The 16,773-nt window shown below is 42.2% G+C and overlaps 1 protein-coding gene across 1 annotated transcript in view; it reads right to left on the bottom strand.

Annotated features, from left to right (window-relative positions):
- Window positions 1–1,627: 1,627 nt before the first annotated feature.
- prox1a (prospero homeobox 1a) overlaps window positions 1,628–16,773 on the bottom strand; it is a 43,752-nt gene continuing 28,606 nt past the window's right edge. The window contains exon 7 of the mRNA XM_086281927.1: window positions 1,628–3,736. Coding sequence (XP_086138053.1) covers window positions 3,551–3,736 — 186 coding nt within the window. The 3' untranslated portion in view covers window positions 1,628–3,550. The remainder of the gene's footprint in view (window positions 3,737–16,773) is intronic.

Genomic DNA, 16,773 nt, shown 5'->3' on the forward strand with positions numbered 1-16,773 from the left:
GTCACCATCTTGTACCGTCGTCCACCTTGCTTCATGTTTGAGTTCCGGTTTGTATTCAGTAGTTTAGTTGTCTCCAGTCTAGTTTAGTTCGTGCTCCATTTGCTGTTTGTCTATATTTATTTCGTGTCCAATAAACCACCTTCACTCCTCCACTACTGCCTGCAATTGGATCCTCATTTATTATTTTTATACGGCTCATCTCACTCGCCGTGACAAAGAGAACCACATCATCTGCAAACAGCAATGAGGTGATCCTGCAACCACCAAAGTAGAAACCCTCTGACACTTCCTGAGGAACCTGGTCAAATGCCCTGCCCAAGTCCACTAAAGAATGTGTAGACTGGTTGGTCCAACTCCCACAAAACCTTGAATATCCTTGAAAGGATTAAAAAAATGATCTGGTAGTTCTAGTTTGTGTTTAATGTGGCTGTCTGATCAGATGTTTCACAACCAAATTGTCAATCAAACGCTGTGCTAAAAAAACAAAGACACGATTGTAGAAATGACGTTCTCTGCGGCTGAAGTCTCTGTTGTCGAGCAAGCGGCCATTTTTTGGCGAAGGACACAGCGTCCCCGTCACAGTGGCGTTTGATGGCCTTGTTTCGTGGCTATTCAGCCTCTTCTTGAAGGTACTTTTGGTTTTGCTGAATGCAAAGCAGTCACATTAAAGCCAGCGACAGCCACCTCCATCTTTGTGGTTTCAGATTTTCGTGCTTGGCAAATGTTCCTGTGAATTTTTGTTTTGTTTAATTTAATCCCCTCTGACTTCTACATAGAGGCAAAAAATGGTAATTGAGACTGGATTATTACAGGAGACATAGCTTTACAGAATTATAAACTGTTTTATTATGCAGGAAGTCTGGCAGTATTTATTTGTTGCGTGTGTGCGTCGGTGAGAGAAAGAAAGGGGGGGGGGAAAAAGAAGCACATTGAGTGCTGGCACTTAATCCCATGCTGGTGATGGTGGTTGGCATTGTGTGATGCCAGTTAGTGTTTGGCGCCAACACACAGAGGGCATGGTGTGTGTTTGTGTGTGTTAGGGAGGTAAGTGGCGTTAGAGGAGGGTAGATGAAATAAAATCTGTGCGATAGGAAGCGAAGAGGAGACAGTAGAGGTATAAAAGAGGGGAGGAGGAGAGTAATATCAGCGATGGAGTGATGGAGGGGTGTGAGAGGATGAACGGAGGAGAGAACAGGGGAGTGAGAAGCAGCGTAGGGCAACGAGGGCCTCGTCCCCGTGTTTTTGTGTGCGCAACTGAGAGCCTGTACCTATGTCTTTTTGTGTGTTGTGCGTGTGTGTCCCTGCGTCTTTGTACTGCCTAATCTAGGCGTCAGCAGCTTTTTGAGGCTTTTGTGCTGACAATAATCACACAGCGCTCCTCTTTTCAATTCATCAGCAACAACAACAAGGGATCACATGTCCCCCCCCCTTATACAGGATCCAGAGAGAGAGAGAGGGAGGGAGGGGACGAGGGCATGGACCGAGTTAAAGTGGCCATCGCGTTGCCTAGTTACTGCTTGGGTTGACGGCGAGCTGGTGCGTTCAAGCGGTCAACGCCCTCCGCACCTCAGCCGAGCGCAAACAGAGCAGGAAGAAAGTGGCGACGAGCTTACAAACGACCTCCGACTGATTTTTGTTCAAAGAATAATTTATTTCATGTTGCAGTTTGATGGATAAACATGATTAAACCACTGGTCAAATCTGTAGCAAGCATTAATAATCATCATCATCAGAATAACATTAAAAGGAATAATTATTTCAGTTATAAATAATAACAATATCAGAGTGATCAGAGTATTTATTACATCTATACAAGCTACAAATATCAGCATTTGTTGTCTCTTTTTTTTTCTTTTTTGCTTTGTTTCTTTTTTTTCTTCTTCAGCTGTTAAAACCTTAAACACTTCACACATGACCCGGCCGGTGCAGCTGCCCCCTCTCAGCTGTCCAGAGCAGAGAGGAAGTACCTGGGGAACTGGTTTGGTGCTTATCAGGACATTTAATGATTACTTAAAAAAAAATCATGATTGTGTAACACAGATTTCAATTTTTTCCAAAGATTAGTCTGTGGCCAAAGCACCATCTGAGACATACCGTTGTTTTGTTTGCATCTATGAACATCTTCAACACTTTTAATTAAAAAGAAATGTGACACAGTGGTTTAAAGTGAAGGCCTTAAGGGGGGCATCATGGACAAAACCAAGCCTCAAACATATCACAAGAATTTGTTTCATGAATCAGTGCCACGTTTTTTAAGTATTGTAAAGAAAACAGTGACTCATCTTATCGTTTTGACATTGGTGCGTATGTAACAGCAGATTAGGAAACGTGCATTATATCATTTGTCCCCCAGAGGGAACTAAAATGATTATTTGCCTGTTCAGTACAGATCATGTACAGATCAAATAAAGACAATTTAAGGAACGCCTGCGCAAACAGCATATGGAGATACAGGGTTGGTCCAAACAAACAAATAAAACATTTTTAAAAAGCAGCAACATTTCAGTCTGCTGACATTAGGACCTAAATGCAGCTGCTGAATTAATGCATTAGAACAGATTTTTACTTTTTTTTTAGTTACTGTGGATTTTCATCTGAAATGTTTGCAGCTGTCAATTCTAGCATCTGCTAAAAAACCCAGTACTGATGAATCTCTGATGCTCTGGATATGTGAAGAGAAGGGGGCAGCCAGAGAGCGATGGGGCAGGGAGAGAGCCACACAGTCAATATAGACACTCAGTAAGTCTCAGTACAATAAGAGGAGGCTTAAGTAAAAACAGGAGGGGAAATGAATCAGATAAACAACAACTAAGTGGGTTTTTTGCCCAGTTTGTCTGGATTCAGGTGAGGATTTGGGAATGCTACTGTGCTTTCCTATGAGGGGTGTATCTGTGTGCATGTCGTAGAAGAGAGGATGTAAGCTTATACAAAGGAAAGAAAAAAATACACAAACCACTTTTTTGTCTCAAAAATGTCCATGTAACTTAAAAACATCCACAATAAAAAGATCTTTTTTTCATATATTATCTTCTTTAATTTTTAGTCTGCCCCCTGACTCGAAGTCACAGGTCAAATCGTCATCTTCATCGCACCTTTGTTCCTCCGGAGAAGGATGGAAAAGTTTAAACAAGGCGGAGGAAAAAGAGAAGACGAGGGTTTTCAAGGACGAGGAGCTTCTCTGCCAGTTCGATGGGATTCTGTTTCTCACCATTTTGCTTTTTCATTTCCCCAACAAAATATGTTAATTTGAGCATAACCGCACTCTGGGTCGCAGCCCGGCACCTCATGTAAGAGGAAAAGCTTTTTTTCTTCATAGAACATCTTGTTTTTAAAAGACGGGCTGACCAAATGATAACCATAAGCGAAGCTCTCTGGCAGCCTCCGAACAGAACTGCCTGTTCATATCTTTATGAACGTCACAAACCTTCAATCGCATTTCATCACAGACCTCCGACTAGTCTAACTCCGAGCATTTGGCGGCATTTTCCTACAGTCTTCTCACTGTCCTCGGAGGTCTGTCTAGCTTGCTTTGCTTCTTCCCTTGGCCTAGTCAGTCATGGAGGAGCTCTTGTAGACAGTTGGGGGATTTGAAGACCTCAGGAACCTCGCTGTCCAGTTTGCAGATCACTTTGTAGATGGCCTTCTTCCAGGATGGATCGGCATCCTTTCCAGCCACAATGGCGTTGAAGAACTCACGAAGGGTCACCTGGGCCACCTCCAGGAATCGATCAGGAACCTGAAAGGAGAAAAAAATAAATCATGGGTGATATCACCAATTTGATCTTTGAAGGAAAAACTTCCCACTTGTGTTTCTGCATTTCTTTCTGCACAAGCACAGCATATTTCCACCTCAGAAAACCTGGAGTGCAAGAGGGAAAGTAACTGAAAAATGATGTGGACATTAGAACATTGCAGCCAGATGTGACTGTAGTATCCAGTGCCAAAACTATGGATATTAATCTGCCGCTGTAACAGTCCTCACCAGATGTTGGCGCTCTGCTGCAGGAACAGCTACAGGAGAATCAGGGGCGTTAATATTGTAGCTGATCTTAAATTCATATTAAATCCTGTTACATCACAGGACAACTTGAGACGTGTCTTTATGTAAAAAATACAGCAGCACAAAAGGAGGATCGTGAACTTGAACTTGAAATGTGCTCAGAGATTCAGAGTAAACACGTACATGTTGGCGATTATTGCAAATTATTTATTTAATGTTTTTATTCAGTTTAAGTCATGCGCATACTTTATAGTTAATCAACTAATTTTATTTTTGCTTTATAAATGAGATCATTTTATTTCTGTGGCCATAAAAGTCCATAAAATAAATGAAGAAGAACTCAAAATAAAAAAAGACACATTCTTGTGTAACTGTTTGAACAGGTTGGTTTATGCCATATGACATGATACACATGTGCCGTGACTAATACTAAACAATACGCTGTCAAAAAAGGGAGAACTGAAATAGAGAAAAACAACACACATGTATAAATCTTTAAATAGTGAGCAGGCCGGCTTCCAGAATGCTGATGACGCAAAATGATGAAGAATTAAGCGTGCGGCTGTTTCAGGTGACCAAATATTACTATTCCTGTCAGTAAACTGTTCTTCAGAACTTCCCTTCCCTGTACTTCCCCATTCTTAACAACTCCCAGATGTATGTGTGTGTGTGTGTGTGTGTGTGTGTGTGTGTGTGTGTGTGTGTGTGTGTGTGTGTGTGCATGCATGCTCCTTGTGGACACGCACACACTCTCACATAATGGCAGATCACAAACACGCAGTCTTTGACGATGACAGGTGAGCAGTGGTGTGTGATCCGTCAGACTGTGTGTGTTTGTGTGTGTGTAGATTTTAATGCTGTGTGTGTGTCATTGTAACTCTGACAACAGAACAATGGCACACAGAGAGGTACACACACACACACACACACACACACACACACACACACACACACACACACATTTTTCAGTCTTTTTTTCCTGCCCTTTCTCCCGGGGGCAAGATCATACAAAGACACTAAACAACCTGACTGGGATACTCCCCCTCCTCCCTCCTCCCTGTCTCCTTTTATTCTTCTTTTTTGGCTCTTTTTCTTGTATGCAGATGCAAACACACACACACCCAAACACACACAGCTGACTCTTCAAGGCAAGGTACACCCACCTATACACCCCAACAAGCTCACACACACGTGGAGGACGGCACAGAGCTGTCTGGGTGTAACCCCCGTCACGCGTGGCAGGACATGCCAAGGTTAGCTGCCACCAGAACGGATGAATCACTCCACGCACACACACGCATACACAGTCACACACACTCGCAGTCTAAATGATTCCCTGGACTCTCATATACTCTGTCTACCCTAACCTACCCTCTCTCTTTTTTAGCTGGCCCCCTGAGACCACAGTTATTTCAATGAGGCCCTCTGTCATTGTCTTAGTGTAGACGCTACTGTACACACACACACACACACACACACACACACACACACACACACACACACACACACACACACACACACACACACACACACGACATACAAGCTTACTCTCACACACATATAAAAGTTAAAACTTTCCAGGATGGTATCAAAAGTTTGGACACACCTACTCAGTAAAGAGTCTTCAGTAGATTAAAGCTTGGGTAGTCAAAACTCTACTGAGGTCTTTTTCAGGCTTTAGAAAATGTAGCATATAGGTGAGACTTTAGCCAATCACAGGTCACTTAAGACCATATCAAGTAATATAAAGAGCAGAGAGAGAGAGAGTCTGTGTGGGAAGTACGGCCTCAGTCACACAGGCCTTGAGACTGTTTGCTATGGAATAATGCTGATATTTGGCTTCACAAATTATTCCAACTATGCTCTTCTGGACGATGGCCATTTTTTTTCAACCTTTTGAATTACTACAACTTAGGCCACAGTAACAGAGGTCAGAGACCACCTGTCAACCAACCATTCCCCAACTGGTTTGCAAGTGGTTGCAAGTTGTTACCTACACAGAGAGTCTGCACTGAAAAATTTGGTCTCCCGTAGTTTGCATAGAAGAAGCTAACTTGTCTGCAGACACTAACCAATTACTGAGTGTGACATTCAACACGAACCATAAATGAGGAAGATTCACCTTTACATTTTCACTTTGAAGGCAGACAGTCTCTGTTTCTGATTTGTGTCTAACTTGACTATTTAGCTTGGAGACCTTCGCAACTTGCTAGCTTTCATCGCATAGAGGTCTGCGGGTATGTTACGATATTTATCTTTCAGACCAGTTTTACTTCCCTGCTGCCATTAATCTCCAGGAGTCAGTCAGGGAATACACATTTTTCCCTAGCGACCAGAGGTTGCCTGGTCTGTTAGGCCTGTGTGATTGGGGCCCAAGTTGTAGTGATGCTATTGGTTGAACAAAAGACTTTGGCACAGTTGGCACAAGCCAAATATCAGCATTACCTGTTTAAGAAGCATCTACCAGTCCTTACAACACAGTGAAGGAGTCTACTTCTAAAATCAGATCTGCTTTTTCTTTTTTGATTCTGGTCTCCTACCACCTCACTGTGGAAGAAATAAAAAGTGGCATAATGCACAGAATTTTGTAGGAAGCAAAGTTTTTAGGCAAAATATGCTTTACATCTTATTCTTCATAGTAGCTGCCTCCATGTTGATAACTCTTGGCATCCACTCAGAGCTTCATGAGGTCATCACCTGGAATGCTTTCCTTACACTCTTAAAGGAACGTCCACATGTGTGGTGCACTTGCGTTGGATGCTTTTCCCCTCACTCTGCAGTGGAGGCCAGATGCAGTGCACAGTCACTCTCTGTGGTTAAACTGTCCTTCAATTCAGTGCTTAATTCATAAGTTAGAAAGCCCTGTAGCTTAGGGAGGGTGAAAACGTCTTGAGACCCATAAAAACACACAGTACACTGGACAGCTGGAGGTGTGTCCTGTTGGAAAAAGAAATGATGGCTCCGCTTAGTGCAAACCTAATGAGACGATGTGTTTTTGCACAGTGCTGTTGTGACCAGTTTGGATGAGAGCCTATTGAATTCTTAATCAGTCCCCAGCAGTGTCACCTGCAAAACAGCCCAAAACATCCCACCTCCTCCCAAATTCATGATGCATCGCATGCAGAGATGGAACAAACTCTCACTCTTGCTTTCCTGACGTGGTTCCATCAGGCTCATCAACAACTGTTTAAAAACTACGCTTGGATAAACTTTGGAAATCCTTGACATTTTCCAGCTTGAATGAAAGTCAGCGCTGTGCGATAGCACAGATTTTGATATCGATCCAATATCAAGCAAATACAAAGCCAGTATTGCCGATACCGGTACCGATACCTTTAACCAGGAAGCTTATGTAGGTGAGAGCAGTGGGTCATGGTTTATGAGCTGAATCATAATCAATCTGCAAATTCTGAAAACATTTTAATAACCACTTAGTGACTGGGTTTTCCACATTAATTAGTCAACACAAGAAAACACTTTCAGCTTTTCTTGAAACAGTTTTTTTCCCAGTTCTGGTTTGACTTTAACTGCATTTTATTGGCTTTGTAGCAATACTTTTATTAGCTGACTCTAATCTAATCTGCACTAAAAAGAAAAGAAAAGTTTCTCCATCTTCAATAAACATGTACAATTTGAACAAAATGCAACTGAAAGATATAAAATCAAAGTTGTTTTTTTTTATTTAATAATGAGTCAAATATGTTATTAATGTGCTTGTATAAACAGAATGGATACCAATCAAGTAAATTTCATTTGACTAGATTCTGTTAAATCTCACATTTCACATTACTTACATTACTATGTATATAAGTATAACAGAAATACATGGAAACTTTAATCTAAATTGTTAAAGCCAGCATTTTGGGAATAATATATTTATTATTTTCTGTTATTTTTAGTGGAAACTGTAACTGGGTAAAAGCAGTTCATTAAAAATATTATTAACAAACTCTTAGCAGAACTTTGTGTCTGCATTTCTTAAAAAAGGGCAGTAGATCAAACTTTCTGGACTGTTTAAAACTATTTTTGTTATACTTTAAATTTGCTTTTACAGCTCCTGTACAGGCTTAGCCTCACAGGTCTAAAACCATCACATCATCTTGGATTTCTTAGTCTTTTTAGCCACATTAATACAGACAGAAGCTATAACCATGACATCATTTATAAAGAATACAATATAATTCCCTTTCATAGCAAAAACTAGATTATACCATCAAACCTCGGGAGGTGCTACAACTACATACTTGCTTTTTACCTCTGCAGGAAATCAGAGAAAACCACTAAGTCAAGATGCTGGTTAATGGTTGCTGTGAAACTGCCCGTGGGACAAATAAAAGTTGAAACCTGAGCTTGATCTTTAAGATGAATGTGCCTTTGAGGCGTCCTCTCCCTCCCAGAGCACATCCCTTCATCCTTTAGTTGTTAAAATCGGCTCTTATCTTAAACCAACACAGATCCCCTCCGTTTCAACATCTCCTTGCATAAATTGCATTTCCGCACTGACATTTATATTCTCTGCATGTATGTTAGTGGTGTAGAGCCTGTCGTAGTCTCCGATGCACCTTTAGCACCTAATGAAATATTTTCCCACGTCTGCTGTTTGTGACTGATGATCTGAAATCGCAAAAACTGTCGAGTTGCACACTTGCACTGCGAGACATTCGCTGACCTTGACCTATAAGTGCCCTGCTGCGGGCGCCTCTTCAGCGTGATGATCACCGTGTGTTTTTCGGGATGACGCGTGTCATCGCGGCAGCGGCGAGAGAACTCAAAGTGCTGAAGCAAGACGACAAAAAGGACACCGCTGACTCAAAGAGAGGCAGGGGGAGAAACGCAGGAAGAAAAGAAGGGAACAAAGAAGGGAGGATATTGTGTGTCCGGTTTGGTGTCGGCTTAACTGGACAGCCCTGCGCGCACGCATGCACGCACGCACGCACGCACACACACATATACAAACACACACACACACAGACACATACTTCGGTCCAGATGCCCAGATTTGTCTGGCCATCGTAAATCAGTCCAATAAAGAGATCTAAATTAGGCCATCATCAATACAGATGGGCATGTTTTCCCTGTGTGTGTGCGTGTGTGTTTGTGATTTACTCCTGGCTAGGATCTTGATTTGGTATCTAGTTGCCAGGAGAGAGAGAGAGACGGCGGAGGATTGGGGGAAAGTGGGAAGGAGAAAGAAAGCTAAAGAGGAAGAAAGACACTTCGTTCCCAGTAAACATAATTCGCATGATTGCTCCGGTTTGGTGGGTAAATATTGGATGAAGGGAGGCTCAATTACTCTCTCTTCACACACACAGACACAGATGTGCACACACACACACACACACACACACACACACACACACACACACACACACACACACACACACACACACAGAAGGACAAGAGCCTGTAAATCTCTAAATCGCTGCCCAACAAAGAGGCCTACTGGGACGCCCTCGCTCCTGCTTTTTCTCTTTTTTTGTCTCCTTCCTTTTTCTCTCATCCACTCGCTCTATCCCTTCATCATCCGCCTCACAGGCTCATCCTTTCCTGATCTCTTCCTGGAAGTTTATTCTTATGAGAAATCAGAGTGTTTATCGTCAGGCAAATTCATCACCCTCGCTTATAGAGACTAGTGAATATCTGAACTGCTGTTTTTCTTTTGTTGACACATTTAATCGCAGTCCATCTATTCTCTTCTTTCATTTGTACATTTCTATACTAGTTTAAAAGTAGGGATTTCCCAAAAAAATTTGAATTTTTTTTCTCCTAAATCTGATGCGTTTTGTGTTTCTAGTAGCGGTAAAAGCAATACTAATTTACATCAGTATCGGACCGATACCGATACGTAATATCGATACGTAATATCGGATCGGTCCGATACTGATGTAAATTACTGGATCAGATATCGGAGAGAAATAAAAAAATGTAATCGATCCATTAAATATCAAAAAAGCACCTCACAAAACTTGCAACATGGCGTAACTCGGCTCATAACCGTAGCATGTCGGAGCAGTGTGCTCACGTGATAGAGCGGCTGTGTGTATTTGTAGCCTCGCTACCAAACCAGCTTAAACTTGATAATCTGTTGTTAGAATTTATTTAATATTACTTTCTACACCAGGATCTTTTTCTACGTAGCTGACGGCTGGTAACTGTGCAGGGGCGGATCTAGCAAAGTTTAGCCAGGGGGGCCGATAGGGCATTAACAGGGAAAAGGGGGCACAAAGACATACTTTTCTTTCTTATTCTCGTTTAAAATGTCTAGCTTTTAATAAATAATTGTCTGAATCTTACACCCAAAGTTTTAATCTTATGTAAAATATATAGAAGTCCATTACTATATATAGTAACTGTTAAGTCTAATATACCCTGGTAAGCTATACTACTTTTTCCTTTGGGAAGGTATGATCTGTGCAGTCTGCAATTCTGTAGAAGAAAGATGTTGAATCTATTTAATTATTCTTGAAAAATAATTTATTTCTGTGCATTTTTTTTTCACACTGCATCAAGTTGCAGTTGAAAAAATTAAAATTGATTACGTCGATTAAGCATCATGAGGTGGAGGGTGGGGGGTGGTTCCCTATTTTTTTTTTTTGCTGGAAGTTTGTAACCCTATTAGTTAGGTTGCTTACTCTTTAAAATACCAGAATAGGAAGGATGGAGTAGGTTTAAGTTCATTAGATTGATCAGTTTTGCTGAACTATGAAATATTTTGGGTGCAGTGTATTTTTTACATACAGGTATAACAGAATAGCTTTAGTGTTGTTGTTTTTTTAAACTTGAGTATGAACTTATACAATATGCAGCAAGATATAAAAAAAAACAGTTTTATTGATTAAAAAACACTATATCGGATTCATATCGGTATCGGCAGATATCTAAATTTATGGTATCGGTATCGGACATAAAAAAGTGGTATTGTGCCATCTCTAGTTCAGATTGGGATAACTGTGCTGTTGGCAAACATAGTGGAGTCTGCTGTGGCTGAAAACACAAAGGAAAGATCACCAGCGAAAGAAAATGTCAGCACCCCGGCCTGAAAACACGAACACGACCGGTAACCACTTAGCAACAGTTACGCCTGTTTACTAATTTAGTCTTTTTTAACAGTGCGGGCCACGAGCACAAAAGGGCAAGGTTGCATTCAAATATTTTTAGAATAAAGGAGAGCCCTTCATAAGTGGGTTACTTTTTTATGTTTATTTTGTCCCATTTTAACACATTCAAAACATGATAGCTTCAGGGTCACCTGGTCCAGCCCCAACTATATGCTTTATTAAGTCTTAAGCCTAAGCTTAAAAGTAGAGAGGGTGTCTGTCTCCTGAATCTAAACTGGGAGCTGGATCCACAGCGGAGTGGCCTGAAAGCTGAAGGCTATGCCTCCCATTTTACTTTAAATACTCTAGGAACCACAAGTAACCCTAACCCACAGTTTGAGAGTGAAATGCTCTAATGGGGCGATATGGTACTATGAGGTCTTTAAGATAAGGTGAGGCCTGATGTGACCTTGTGCTTTCAACAAGTGGAGAAAATCAATTTAACACAAATTATGAATCAAAACTCCGACATCCAGGCCTCTACAGGCCATTTTTGTGTTAAGATGCTACATTTGCACCTAGTACACCTACTTTAGGGCTCCTAAAAGAAGTTTCGGGGATGCTGTTGAACAGGAAGACCTTTGGTAACAACTGTTCCTGCATTTGCTTGGTGACGGGTGGCCACAGTGACAGCATCAGAACAACGAGAGCGTCACGCCATTGTCGTTCCAAAGAAAGAAGTCTTTGGCGTATTTTACCAGCTCTAGCCCTCTGCTTCCTGTTTTTTTTTTTCTTTTTTCTTTTATGGTCTGCCATCCTTGTCATCTACAATGTGATGCCGATGTTTATCCATATTTGGCAAAATCCACCGACCTCCGCTGACACAAAAGGATGTGATCCTTGTTTTGAGGGTGTGCTTTTAAAAACAGGCAGTACTTAGTCTTTAGCATAAAAACTAAGCAAGATAACATCTAACTGAGGTAACAAATAGGCAGTTGTTCAGAAAATTATGAATTTAGGTCACTGATTTGATATCACTGATGTTGTGACAGTACTGGGACATCAGAGTCACTCAGCAGCAGTGATGGCACCGCCTCCCTCCATCCTTTTATGCTTTCCTCTGCATCGCTCATCACCTGCTCACCTTCTTTTCTCTCCTTTTCCCTCCCTCTTCCTCTGAATTTAAGCCACTCCTCTTCCTCTGACTCCCCGTATCCTCCCAGAAGGATTAATGCCTTTTCTCTTCATGTTGTCACCATGAGACCCAGAGTGATGCATATGCTCTGTGTGTGTGTGTGTCTGTGTCTTCATGTCCTCAGCTGCCTCTGCTTTCCATATGTCTTCTGCTCGTCTATCTATGTTGTTTTTTCCTTTCCATCCTCACTCGCCGTCTTGCACAGAAAGAGGAAACAGACAGATTGTGCTCTTAAGAAATCACTATACAAACACCATATGTTTGACTATGAAGGTGTGCAAACAGAGACTGTGTGTGTGTGTGTGTGTGTTGTTCCTTCTGTTTTCTGTAAGTCTGTCTGCTTCGCTCCGTCAGTGAAGGAGATGTCTGTATTTGATTCAAGATTCGCTTGAATGCTTTCACTTGCGTGCTTTGCTTGATCATTGATCATTTTTGACCTTGCTTGTCTTTTTCAAACCTCCTCCTTAGTCTCTTTAATTTCACATCAAACACACAAACACACACTCACGGTCTTTTTCTTCTTTGCTATTAATTCGCTCTGTGGCCTTGAGGTCCACTGTGCTGTCGGTCAGTGGAGTATTTCTCTATCATGGAGACAATACTGGAACTCTTTCATGTGCTGCTCCTTCTGTGGACTGAGCAAATGCTGTTATATGAGTGTGTGTGTGTGTGAGGCACTGAGTGGATGTATCTTTTTTTGTGCCAACACACAGGCATCTGCTTCCTTTTTCCTTCTCTCTCACTCTCTCGCTTTCACTGCTATCAGACCTGGCTCTTGTCACACACACCCTGGCAGGAAAATACAAACACACACACACACACGTGCAGGCACACACACACAAACACACAGCCAGCAAAGAGAGTCCATTCTCCCTCTACATCTTTTTCCTGTCACCCTTTCTCCTTCGACAGGAACATTCTGTATTTTAGCTCAGTGCAATTTTCTGTTGATTAGAGGTCTAAGAGACATCCAAATGACACAGAGCTGCCCTGTTTTTGTTGTTGTTGTTGTTTTTTTTAAAGCGTTTGAATCTAGTTTAAAAGTAAAAGTTTGGTAGATGTATGCATCACCGCTAGCCATTGTTTCAGCATTTCAGCAGTTGTATGCTGAGGGGAGAAAGAAAAAAGTCCAAACCAAAGCAGGTAAGCTTTAAAGAGGAAGTGGTAAGACGCCTGGGAGCCCAACACATCACAAAGTTATGTTACTTAATGTTAGACAATGTGACTGTCCAGAGCTCTGACCATGTTATGCATGAGTAGAATCTCCTTTTCTTCTACATATAGAAAAAGATCTAACGGCATTTTTAAATTGGAAAAATGGGCACTTGGTAAGTCTGAGTGTCAATCCATTGCAATAGAGAATAAATCTCCTGTTCCTGATGAGCTCCACTGGTGCCCCCTTCTCTATCAGGACCCACTCGTCAACTAATCAACATCTGGAAGGAAACGTGAATGCAGACGGACACATTTGCTGGTGGGTATTCCTGAATCTTACCTGTTAACTCTGGCTCAGTCTTAAAAAAATCTTTTTTATTTCATATTTTCCTGTGGTGGATCTCACAGCGGTCTAGATTTAGCTTGTGGTGCTTAGTGTTACAGCGTTCAGCATAGTTGTAAGACTAACGTTTGGTTAAACGCTGAGTCAGAGATATTGGCTGGAAGATAAACTTTTTGACCGAACTGTGCAGAGAGTGAAACAAAGGGAACCACAACCATAGTAAAGGGTCCCAGCCAGGCTTGAATCTGAGCCTACTGACATATGGGTCACCTGCACTACCTAGTGAGCTATATGTGCCCTAAGATGTTGACTTTTTATCCCATCTGTGTCTGCATTCCTTTGTTTTCCTACATTTAAACTCATCCGTTCATCATTAAGAAAGAAGCCTCCTAAAGCTCACCTGCGTCTGTATCTTGCCCTCTGGTTGCATAATTTTAGCGTGACACACCTTAGAAGCTGTGAGTTTGGGGACCCCGAACATTTAGGAGCTTTTGAAAAAAAGCCACACACCATTCAGCCTCCCAGCCACTTCACATAAATAACATAGAGCTACCTAAGTCGCTCTTTGACACAGTCACTGAAATTCGCAGTGGGCACGTAGCGGCCATTCCCACGTAAATCAGGAAACATGATGCTGATTCACAGCTTCCTCACACACAGGTGAATAAATATCAATTTGACGGCATATCGATGCGTCTCATCTGTTTCTCAACAATGTGATTTGTGAGTGCCTGAGTGTGAGCTTTTAGTCAGTAAGTGTGACATTAGAAGTCAGAGTGGAGACTGGAGGCTCCTCCAGGACATCGGCAATATGTTTCCTTTCTCAGCTGCTCTTTTGTCAATCAGTCACTGATCTCACTGTCAGCAGGACAGTGACAATAACGTTTCTCTTTGTTCAAACGGCATGTGACTGAGAGGAAGGGTCTGCGTCCTGAGATTGGGCCTGTGTGTGTGTGTGTCTGTTGTCACTATCTCATCAGTGTCTGCGTTTTGTGTGCTATCATTACAAGCGTCTTCGTTTCTCCGCCTGCTCCGGTTTCGCGCGTGCCTGTTCACACACGTGCTGTTCCTCCTCAGATGTGTGTGTGTGTGTGTGTGTGTGTGTGTGTAGTCTTCCTTGTGTGCGTACGTTTATGTGTGTCACCCATAAAGAACAATAGCCTTGGTCATCTGACTGAGAGGCTGCAGACCACTAGCATCACATGATAGAGGCTGAAGGCCACGTCTTTGTTACCAGGCCTATTGTTAAAGCTAAGGAGACAGCTGGGGTAGGAGAAGGGAATCACTGCATGCTCAACACACACACAGAGTTACAGGAAGACCATACACAGTCACACACATGCACAAACACACACATAAACCGCCCCTCGTGACTCCAATCAGGCTCAGTGACAAAGATGATGCCTTCTTCTTCTCAACTGGAATACTAAGACACACACACACACACTGCAGGCAGATAGCTATAATTATAGTGACAGAAACTGGCAGGTGGCATTGTCTGCAGCATACCGCTCTCTGTCAACCAGCAATAGAAAGCAAGAGATGCCGGGGAAGACTCGGAGCTCATTCTTGGAATGACAGCAGCCTCGAGAGTGTGTGTTCATGTGATTTATGGATCTGCGTGTGTCGCACAGAAACCCAGTCCCACATATACAACTTATAATGAGTAATTAAAACAATGCACCTTTCAAAACCTCAAGGCTTTTGTAGAGAAGTGAAGTCACGAGGAAACTCTCGTTAAACTGTGTCTGCTCATAATTAGAGACACACTTCAGTGTTTTGACTTCACCTTTTAGCACGACTCAGATCTTTTCCTAAGTGTTTCAATAGCCTGCAGTTCACAATGTGTTACAGGATGCTGGTGTCAGGTGTCGCTGTCCCGACCTCTGTAGTGCCCATCCCCCTTCACCCTGACCTACGCAGGCATATACACAGCAAAGCAAATAAGTATGGTATAACAGCTTCATAGAGGACTAACACTTGTACTGTTAATCTGAGCTGGTTCCCTTACGCCCTTTTAAACATTTGTATTTTAATTTGTTCTTTTAATATTTTTACAAGGGCGGGAAACATTAAATACCTGGGGGTGGTGTCAAATTAAAAGCTGGTGTCTCTAGAAGTGCTCAAAACCCAACATCACATGAAGCACAGCGAGCGTACTTTAAATACCAAGTCCAAAGCTCTGAATGCAGAATGAGGCAGAGATCAGAGCTGAGAAGAAAAAAAAAAGAGGGTGGAGAGCGAAAGAAAGCAGGACAGGTGTAGTCTTTGAAATTCACCTCCTCTCAAAAGGGCTGATGAATTACTGTGTGTGTGTGTGTGTGTGTGTGTGTGTGTGTGTGTGTGTGTGTGTGTGTGTGTGTGTGTTTGTCCCTTCTGGGTAGGTTATGACTAGAAGAGGTGAGGACGGCAGACAGACTGATTAAAATTAAGGGAACAATGACAAACTTAAGGTTGACGCTGATACAGAGAACGCATATTTAAGAAATGGGGGAAAAAATCTGCACTCAGGGTTTTGTTTTTTTTATTGTTACCAGTGTGAAGAGAAACACGCCTCCCAAAATCGATTCCTGGGAGTTGAGCTCAGACCCCCTTTTCACCGGGCTCACGTGAAGAAGAAGCGGAAAAGACGATTGAATAGATGAATAACGAGAGCGAAAGGGTAACAAAGAATCTAAAACGGCGGAGAAAGACATGAGGAGTTTAGCCTTTCATGAAGTGCACAGCTTATGAAATCGGATAGCCCTGAAATATGAGTGTGTGACCAGCCTGTGGCCTCCAGGTGTTTGTGAGTGAGTGTGTGTATGTGTCGTTCAAAGTCAAAGGGTAGATTTTAGCAGAAACCACACCCACCCTTCAAGGGAGGGCATCTCTGCTCCTTTCAGACAAATACAAATGAGTATCTGTGTGTATTTGTGTGTGTGTGTGTGTGTGTGTGTGTGTGTGTGTGTGTGTGTGTGTGTGTGTGTGTGTGTGTGTGATGTGCAGCTGTGCTGACAGAGACAGTAAGGATCCTTGAACTGGAAAGATGAGAACGTCCTCT

The sequence above is a fragment of the Aulonocara sp. 'chitande type north' Nkhata Bay genome, linkage group LG23 (genome assembly GCF_057382095.1).
Source record: "Aulonocara sp. 'chitande type north' Nkhata Bay isolate Kocher_YH1m ecotype deep benthic linkage group LG23, A_spYH_male_GT1.1, whole genome shotgun sequence".
Lineage (NCBI taxonomy): Eukaryota > Metazoa > Chordata > Actinopteri > Cichliformes > Cichlidae > Aulonocara > Aulonocara sp. 'chitande type north' Nkhata Bay.